Here is a 10,189-nt window from a genome sequence, read left to right as displayed (position 1 = left end):
GCAGCCAGCTTCGGGAGAAGCGCTTCCCGAGGAGGACTCCGCTATAAGGGGCGGGGAAGGGCCCCCCAGGCCCCGCCTCCTGGGATTCCCAGCACGCCCCGCGGAGGAGGAGTCCAGTGGACTCCAGGTGGGAGGGGGTTCGGGGAAAGAGGTGAGAAGGGCGTGCGTGAGGGCGTCGCTTTTGCGACAGGGCGGTGCGTTACGGAAGCGGAAGTGGTGGGTGCGCTTGGCGGCGGCGGCGGGAGCTGCGGAGTCGGGAATCAAAACAAAGGGCTGGGGGGGGGGGGGGGGGGGCGGGATGGCCGGCCAGGGGGGGGAGGGGGGGGAGGGGGGTGGGGGGGAGTGGGCGGGGGGGGTGGGGAGGAGCGGAGGGGTCGCGTCACCGCCCTGCGGTCCCTTCCTTCTGGCCCCGGGAGCTGAAAGAAGAACGCTTTCCTTCCGCCTTCCCCCTTCCCCCCCTCCACACCAGCCTTGGGAGGGCCGCTCCCCCCTCCGCGCCCCTCGGGGACTCGCCTCCTCCCCGGCCTGGGCCCTCGGCCTCGCTCCAGGGCGGCCTCGAGGACACCGGTCCCCCCTCCGCGTCCCACTGCTTTGGGTTAGGGACCCCGGCAGCTCCCCCTTGGGCCCTCCTGTGCCTCCTCTCCTGAAAGCAGTGCGGGCTTGGGGGTCGGCAGCTTCGTCGGGGCGTGTGCGCCCCCCTTGTTTGTCCTTTGGAGGCCGGGGCGGGGGTGGGACGAGAGCCGCGGACGGCTCTCAGCTCCCGGTTTGGAGGAGGGAGAGAGAAGCAGGGGCACTTGGCTAGCCGACCGTCTGCCTTGCGTGCCCGCGCCCCGGCCGTCGGAGGCTTAAACGTGGCGGCACCCTTCAGTTGTGTTGGCGCGGTGGGGAAGGGCGTTAGGGCTGTATAGGTGACCACAGTCACATGCGTGTAGGTAGGGACCCGCTGTGAAACTGCTGACACCGTTTAGCAGAGAACTTGTGATGCCCGAGTGAAACGCAGCGCGTTTGAATCCGTCCTACAGAAATGCTTTGTATTATGAGACTGGGTTCTGCAAGGTGCCACATGTCATAGGCAGCACAGCCTGTAAAAGAACCGCTCACCCTTACCCCCAGGAGAGAGACCAGCACCAGTCCGGTCTCAAGGATAGAGTCTGAGGTGTGGGACTCGCAATCTGTCTGTCCCTGCTCCCTAGCCCTCCTCAGACACCGCTTGAGTTTACGGTTCCATTCAGCTCAGCTTTTGTAACAGTCAAGGAGACCGCGTTCAGCCAGGACTCGTTTATTTACATTGTTTGTGAGGTGCCCACCAGAAATTATACACCAAAGCCCCCTCCCAGTCCGAAACCTGCTAGAAGAGGTCCCTGGAGACCACCTGAAAGGCCACAGTAGTTAGAGAACTTCCCACCTGTGTTGCTAGAAACATACCCCAGATACAGGTCTGTTCTTATTTGAATCCAGGCTTTGCTAGAAAGGGCACATTTGTTGTTAGCAACATTTCGGCCCAGGATTTCTCTATAAAAACTTGCTCCGCAGAATGCTCGGGACTGGCTTCCCTACTGGGAGGCAGTCACCAGCCCGTTAATGAGCACTCCTGTCAAGTTATAATTGGCTTTGCCGTCTTGTTTCTCAGTTGTCCGTTTCAGTTTGTACACAGTTGTTTTCTTGTTGTCTCTCCCATTTACACTGTGAGCTCCTCAGGAGCAGGGACTGTCTTTTTGCCATTCTTTGTAACTCCAGTACTTAGGACTGTGCCTGGCACATGATGAACATTTAATAAATGTTTCTTGACTGACTGACTGAGTTGCCTCATGCATCTAACTAATTAAAACATCTTGTTTGATTATGTGATTTACTTTATGTGTTTTCCAGGGAGGATTTAGTAGAATTTGAGACACGGGTTCTAGTTGTAGTAAATTGACCCAGGCACTTTCTTCTTTTCTTTCTCAGTAGGCTTCACCTTACTTTCAGTTTGTTCTTGAAAAGGGAAACGAAAGTGGAAATTAAAGCAGATTATACCAAAGTTAACTTTGATTTCTTACCCCTCTAAAGTTTAACAGTTGAATTATAAATGAGGTGAATGATTTTGAGGCTGGAGCTACACTCTTGTAAAGAGATGAGCATATATGGTCAACATATTTAATCTTCCCGGATGGGATGACAGTGAACTTCAGGTAGGGTGGGTCAGTATCAGGCACATTAGAATTTCTTCTGATTAAAAAAAGGTAGGGAAACAAAGTAAAGATGTGGTGCTAAGAAGAAAATAGATGAATGAAGCTGAACATTTACTTACTAGTACATTCCCTTCCAGGCCTTTTTTTTTTTTCAATCTCACAGATGTTAGTTCTCTCCCCTCTTACAGATTACTTTGTATCTATATTTCTTTTACTTATTCATGTACATGTTATTTCTCTCCTGTACGAGCTTCTTAAGGGTAGGAATTATTTAAGTTTGTCTTTGTAGCCCTAGAACCCTGTACCTAGTAGACAGTTAATAAATACATACTGAATTATACTTTTAAAATGGTCAATATTTAAGATAATAGAATCTATAACTATCTATCTGTGACCACAGGTTGTAAGGGAAAAAGAAAATGACCATTGGGAATTCAATATTTCATCAGAAATATATGTTGTACTTCCTGATTTTACCTCAAGATTCCCAAAAAGATTCAGCTAGTGAGTCTGTTGCTGTTTCAAGATTCTGTGACTCATAAGTTGTAGCAAAACCAAAGGATGATGAACACTAGTGCATCTGAAAAAATACTTTTTTACTTTATCCATGCAAAGTTTATATAGTTTACAGATGTGAATATCTCCATCAGTCAGAACTTGTGTGCAAAGTCTCACAAGTCTAAATAAATTTGGAGAACTTGTTTTTTTTTCATTTTGGGGGAAGAAGGGAAAGCTTGAGTCAGTATCAACACTCAGCTGCAGATAGTCAGTGCTGCTACTTCCTATTAAACTAGGTTGCTAGGAGCCCTTGCAGAAAAATTGAAGCTTTGGAGGAATTCTCCAGTTAAATTAATCTCATGTCTGTAGTTGGATGACTTTCTATTTGATGAGGATGGTGAAAGTCTGTTGGAAAGAAAACTGAGTTAGATGTGAAATAAGTTAAAACAATGATCCTAGCTTACTATGAATTTAAAAATAAAAGGTTCACATGTAATTTTAAGTCCTACTGAAATCATAGTGTCTAGAGTAGGCAGAGAAAGGTTAGTTAGAAGGAAGATTTTGAGTAACTCTGTAAAAGTAATTTTTTGAAAAGAACACATTGTGAAGAAGATAGCCTGGAAGAGATATTTGGGGATGGATTTTTAAAAAATTTCTTCTAAAAACGTGTCTTCTTTTGGGAAATTACTGAAAGGAAATGTTTATAGCTATTTCATAAACTTTAAAAATAGAAGACCAATAATGGTGGTTGGTTATGTTTGTATAGAAAATGAAAACGTGGGCATCAAACATTGTTTTTGCAATCGTCAGGCTTTCCCCAGGTAAATGGGCAACAGTGACTTCATCTGTTAAATTATAAGAATGTCTTTGTAATTTGTAGTTGTAAATCACGAGTGAACTGCTCAGAATAAAATCATCAGTTCTACAAATGAATAGTTTACTTATTTTTCATTAGTGATGTCAGTTTATAATAGTGAAATAAGTAGAGGAATGAAGTACAAAATTCCCAGACAATTCTTGGTTGGTTTTCTGGGCATTCATGGAAGATGCCCATGACTAGGCCATCATGAAAGATTAGATTTTACATACTATCAAAAATAACATGGGGTAAAATATCTTTAACACATTTTAAAATGATCTCTTTTTGGTAGTGAAGATGGATAGTTTGTTCCTATAAGAAGACAATATAAATGAATAGTAGCTCTCAAGCAAGTAAATAGTGTTCAGGATACTTTAGTAAACTGTATCTAAATCTTCCTGTGTATAATATTGATTTGATATTTTAAAAAATTTGATCATTAAACTGACGATTACACTATAAACATTGAAGTGTTAAGTGTAAAGAAAATATTTTTTTTCCTGCTTTAAAAAAGATAATGTTCAAATTCATTCTTCACAGGGGGGAAGGAAGGAAAGAAAGGAAAGACAAAAGAATGTTGAACTGCACTGTATGGTTGTATGATGGAAGGAAACGGAACTGAGAACCCCTGCAGTAGGTCACGTGGATGGCTTCAACAAGATAGCGATGCTAAGCCATGGCTTTGGAAATTCTCTAATTGCTTTTCTCGTCCTGAACAGACATTGCCACTTAGTCCCAAAACGGTAACTATTTGGTATACTAACAACATAGGAAATTTGTTACTGAAATAGTTCATTGGTTCATATTGACTAGTATATTATGTCCATATGGTCAATGACAAGCTTTCTTATTGTATACTTTTTGTAATGTCGTTTCATTCTTCATTATGTTTTCTGACTAAAGAGCAGTATATTTTCATAACTCCTATGCTCAGTGAAAGAGTAGATACTTTAAATATTTAATGTTAGACTCTTAGGAAGGCTTTTTCCCTTTATACCTGGCAGCAGTTGACTCTAAAGATAAATTCTACATTTCATTGTGTAAAAAAAGATCAAAATGAAGGTTATAGTTACTATATCTCAAGTTTCGAGGTCTTTTTCTTATAATACAGAAAAGGAAAATGAGAACTTTATTGGCTTTCAATACTTTGTCATACCATAGCTCCTTAGTGCTTTTTTCCTTTTAAAGAAAATTTATTTTTATTAATGCCGGTGTTACATTTATTTACAAATTCCTCCTATCCCCTTCCCCTACCCAGTGAGTCATCTCTTGCTAGTCAGTTCCTTTCAAAATTTTCTTAACAATTTCACATTTTTTTCTATGCAAAAATTTTCTTACCCTCTGGTGCTTATTGTTTTAGATTTCTGTGGGCTTTTTCTAATTTGTTTTCCTTCTTGGAATTCAGATGAATTTCAGAGACTCATTGAATAAACTATGAATGTTCTCAATTTCCATCCTTATATGTATCTTTATTGAGCTCTTTTAATAACCACTTTGGTTCATAACGAAGTATGGGAAGTGGAAAACTCTTTTTTGGCATACCTTACTTGACAATTGTCAGTAAGGAATTTAGTATGTTACTATATTGTTTATTAGACATTGTCTGTCTCATTCTTGGAAATTTTGATCAGTTGAGAGTAGTTGTAGAGTAACTGCTGTAGGTTAAATTCATTTACTGGAGTACATCAGCACTAGAAATAGAAATTTCTTGAAAAGATAGTCTACATCTGATACATCCATGCAAACATTATGTACTCTTTTCTTGATCTTCAGAGTCTGACTTCTTTATTCAGTATTGCAGAAACTGCTTTCTCTGGTCACCAGTAATCTAATCACATTGTTCTTTTCCCAGTTCTTGTTCTCTATAAGCCCTCAAAAATATTTGGTTCTGTTAACCACCTCTTCTTTTGATGCTTTGTCTTTGAAGACAGTGGTAGCAAACTCAAGCAGAAACAGATTCTTGTGGGCTCTATATTGACTTTGAAAACCACAGATTAATGTTTTCTATATTGTATTGTGTTTTCGCTTATTTTGTTAAACATTTCTCAATTATATTTTAATCTGGTTTAGGTTTGACACTTATTCTTCCGCTTGTCTTCATGTTGGCCTTTGTCTGTCTCTACTTTTTGCTTGTCTTCATTCTTTTCCTTAAGTTGTGTATTTCCCATGTGTCTGCCCTTAGCCACCTTTTTTCTTTGTCAACTCTCTTGACAATCTTTTACTCCCCTGTACAGCATCAACTACCACTTTTATTTGAATAACTCTAAAATCTTTATCTTTATCGTTGCCTTTTCTTTTCAGTTGTTAACCACAATTCCTAATTCGCAGGTCCCATATATTCAGTCTGTTGTCAAATCTTGTCATTTCTACATTCACAATATGTCTTTCCCTGCTCCCATAGTCACCCCTAGGTCAATCCTTTATCACCTCTTCCCTGGGACTATTAGAGTAACTTTTTTATAAGTCTCCTTGACTCATGTCTCCTCCAACTGCAATCTGACATCCACTCAACAATCAGCTCCTTGGTCAATAAATTCTAATGGCTTCCTCTGTTCCCCAAATGAAACAAGTCAACAAGCATTTAAGTGCCTTCGGTGTGCCAAACACTGTACTAAATGCTAGTGATACAAAAAAAGAGAAGGGAAGGAAATAAGTATTTTTGTAGTGTCTATGTTTCAGGCACTGTGCCAAGTCTATTTACAAATATCTCATTTGATCCTCACAACAACCCTGGGAGGTAGGTGCTATTATTATGCCTACTTTATGGTTGAGGAAATTGAGGCAAACAGAAGTTAAAAGATTTGTCCAGGTTCATACTCATATAAGCTGGAGATAACCTCAGAGGGAAGGCACTAAGATTCAGGAGGACCAGGCAAAGCTTCTTACAGGACATGAGCCTTTAGATGAGATTTGAAGTGAGATAAGGAAGCCAGGAGGCACAGAGGAAAGGGAGAGAGTTCAAGTCTTGGGAAATAGTGAAAATGCTTGGAGGCAGGAGTATCATATGTGAGGAACAAAAAGAAGGCCACTGGAATTGAATTGAAGAGTGTATGAAGTATACGAGTAAAGTGTAAGAAGACGAGAAATGGAGGAAGGGGCCAGAGTTTGAAAAGCTTTAAAACCCAAACAAAGGATTTTATATTTGATCCTAGAGATGACAGCTCCTGGAGTTTATTGAATGGGGAGGGTTGATGGTGGAATAGTCAGACCTGAGCTTTAGGAACATCATTTTGACAGCTGAGTGGAGGCTCCATTGGAGTGAGGAGAAACGTGAAACAGAGCCTCTCAGAAGGCTATTCTTATAACCTAGGTGTGTGTGTGTGTGTGTGTGTGTGTGTGTGTGTGTGTGTGTGTGTGTGTGTGTGTGTGGGGAGGGGAGGGTGGGGTTGTCAGAGGAAAGAAAGAAGTGTATAGGATTGATGTTGCAAATGCATAAACAATGAAACAGCAATTGATTGGATATGGGGAGGGTGAGAGTGAAGAGTCAAAGGTCACATCTAGGTTTCAAGTCTGAGTGATTTGGGAGATGGTGACCCTTGATGGGAACTAGAGAAGATAGGAAGAAGGGACAGTGTGGGAGGAAAGATAATGAGTTGCTTATTTGGACATATTGAATTTAAGTTGTTTGTGAGTCTAGTCCAAGTATCTTTATATGCAGTTGGAGACTAGACCAGAGGACAAGAGACAGATCAAGCTAGCCAGATCCGTCTAATGATCAGTATAGGGATGGTGATTTTATCTTCATGGGAGCTGATGAAATCACCAAATATAAAATCTTTTGACATTGAAAGTATATCACCACCTGGTACCTTTTTTACCTTCAGGTCTTTTTACACTTTACTCCCCTTCATGCATATGTGATCTAGCTACCCTCTTCCTTTGGGATCCACATAGCACTTCATCTCCCAACTCTTTGAATTTGAACTGGCAATGCACTATGTCTAGAATGTTCTCCCTACCCACCTCTGCCTCCTAGGTTACCTAGCTTCCTTCAAGACTTAACTTTGTACCAGGTCTGTACCAGGGCTATCACCATACCCACCCACCCCAGACCCTTCACTCTGAAATTACCTTTCATTTACAGGTTATGCTATCTTGTATGTACATACCTATTTTCATGTTGTCTCCCTCATTAGAAAGTGAACTCCTTAAGAGTAGAGATTGTTTTTGCCTTTCTTTATATACTCAGGGCTTCTCACCATGCCTGGCATGCTTGCTGACTGTCTGATTTCTATACCCATTTCTCTAACTGCCTGCCTAGAGAATATTTCAACCTTAAACTTAATACATTCAAAATTGAGCTTACTAGATTTTGCCCTAAACTTCCCCCTCATTCTGATTTCACATTTTCTGTCAGCGGTAACACCACTTACCTGATCTTCCATTTTTGAAACCTTGGTGTTTATTTGACTCTTTCTCTGTCCTTCATTTCCCATATCCAGCCAGTTACCAAGCCCAGTTGATTCTACCTTTTGAGCATCTCTTAGATACTTGTTCCTTCCTCCCAGTCTATTATGGTACTTACTACCACTTGCTTAGGCTTTTGCAGTCACCCTCACTCTCACATCTGTGATACGTTAGTTAGCTACCTTTATTCATCTATCTGGTTATGTCTCTTGTCTGTCCAAGCTGACTTAAAAAAAAGTAAAGCTTGGTATTTGAGACCCTCAGTAACGTGGTGCCATTTTCCCTTATTTTTCCCACATACTCCAGCCAAATTGAATTACAAACTGATGTATATATATGTGCCCTGTGCTTCCTTGTTTTCTTGTCATTCTTTTGTTGTTTCTTTGTCTAGAATGCTTTCACTCCTTTTTGAATTCCTACCATTTCATATACTATCTCCTCCCTCAGTCTTCATTCATTACTTGCCCGTTTTGAACTCCAGTAGTCCTTTAACCCTTTCTTACATACTTGTCATGTATTATATTTGTGTGTCATTTTCCCCACTTGGCTATAAGCTTCAGGAGAGCAAGGATAGTGTCTCACCTAAACATTTTATCACAGCCCCTAGTACAGTGTCCCTTACATAGTAGGTTCCAGTAGATGTTTGATTTGAACTCTAATCTCTGGACTCAAAGTTTGGTAGCTTTTTTATCTGAGCTCACTTATGTTGATTTGTATTTCATCTACTTGTATTCATTGCCTTAAATCTGAGTAATAATAGTGATTTTATCTATTACTCCACTTTAGGTTTTGTTTGTTGGCTAAAGTAGTACTTACATAGACTTCGGATTTGTGCTTTTGAATGGAATGTGAAGGAAATTTTAGGCTTTATATCCTAATTAAGATACATCCCAATCTTTTATTTTGCAGAAAGATTACATGGAGAACAAAGTTGTTGTAGATTTAAAGGATGTACCATCTCCTCTTCATGCTGGCCCTAAACTTTTCCCAGCAACCCCAATTCCAGATATTCATCCTCTTCAGCAATCTCAAATACAACTTCCGCCTGCTCCTAAAGTAAGCTGCTGTGCGCATTGCTCTAATGACCCCTCAACTCCTCTGATGCACTTTGGTGGTGGTGGCAGCAGCGGCAGCGCTGGTGGCAGAGGTACTGGGGGCTTGATTCACGCTGGCTCACTATTAGACTCACCAGGCACTGGGACAATCACTTGTCAAGTAGGGTCAGGGTTTGCTTTTCAGTCTGCATCTTCACTCAAGAATGCTCCAGCTAGAAATAATTTGGCAGGCATTGCAAGTGACTTTTCCAGCATGTGTATAGAAAGTAACTTCTCTTCCTGTAAACACCTGCCCTGTTGTGGAAAACTCCATTTCCAATCATGTCATGGTAATGTGCGCAAACTGCATCAGTTCCCAGCTCTTCCGAGCTGCACCTCTTCTGGCTATTTCCCCTGTTCTGATTTCACAAGTGGGGCTCCTGGGCATTTGGAAGAGCACATTTCACAGTCGGAGCTCACATCCCATGTGTGCACCAACCCTTTGCATCTCAGTATGGCACCATCGGTTTGTCTAAAGGGCTCTCATTACTGCGAAGACTGTTTAAGCAAGGTTCGTATATGTTATATGTATATATATATATATTTTTTTTTTGCACAGCGCATAAACATGGTTGGGGTTTTAAAAATGAGAATTTGTAAGGAGCCTTGCTTTATAGCTATAAGTTTGTACTTTTAATTTTTTTTAATTTAGAAGATAATTTTATTAAGCAGTATAACTTTTGCTGGTCTTAGAGGAAGATGTGAAATTAATCAACAATAAGGATTAGGTCTGACATTGAAGGTAAAATGAAAGAACTACCAAAATAGAAATATAGTTATGTAGAAATAGTGCTTGTACTGAGCTAGGTATTCATGCTTTGTAGAACTTAATGTTTTGTTTTCTCTGGACCTGTGCTTTTATTGTGTGGAAGAGCTCCTTGTAGACTCTCCATTGATACAGATCAATAACTGTCTTTAGTTGTGGTCTTAAAGATTTACTTGGAGCACTGAGAGTTGATAGCTTTGCCCATGGTGCCATAACTAGTATATGTCACAAGTAGAGAACTTGAACCTCAAGTCTTTCTGACAAGGTCAGCCTTCTATCCATTACACCATTATGTCTCTCAGAGCTTCTTACATTGCAGCAGATTTACCATTGCTTATTTAAGTTATGGAACCTACAAAACCAGGTCAGTTTTCCAGAGTCCTTTGTCTTTGAA

At 41.0% G+C, this 10,189-nt stretch overlaps 1 protein-coding gene across 4 annotated transcripts in view; it reads left to right on the top strand.

The window, feature by feature from the left end:
* Positions 1–2,035: 2,035 nt before the first annotated feature.
* The window catches only part of MARF1 (meiosis regulator and mRNA stability factor 1), a 52,883-nt gene continuing 44,729 nt past the window's right edge, over positions 2,036–10,189 (top strand). The window contains exons 1-2 of one of the 4 annotated variants that reach the window (XM_069086448.1): positions 2,036–4,271; positions 8,845–9,540. In XM_069086448.1, the coding sequence (XP_068942549.1) occupies positions 4,128–4,271; positions 8,845–9,540 (840 nt within the window). In that variant the 5' untranslated portion in view covers positions 2,036–4,127. The remainder of the gene's footprint in view (positions 4,272–8,844; positions 9,541–10,189) is intronic. The other 3 variants (XM_069086438.1, XM_069086444.1, XM_069086428.1) reach the window with 3 other exon arrangements.

This window comes from Petaurus breviceps, unplaced genomic scaffold, assembly GCF_028583685.1.
Source record: "Petaurus breviceps papuanus isolate PSGF00001 unplaced genomic scaffold, PetGlider_PUasm1.0 118, whole genome shotgun sequence".
NCBI lineage: Eukaryota > Metazoa > Chordata > Mammalia > Diprotodontia > Petauridae > Petaurus > Petaurus breviceps.
This window is presented reverse-complemented; position numbering and strand designations above follow the sequence as displayed.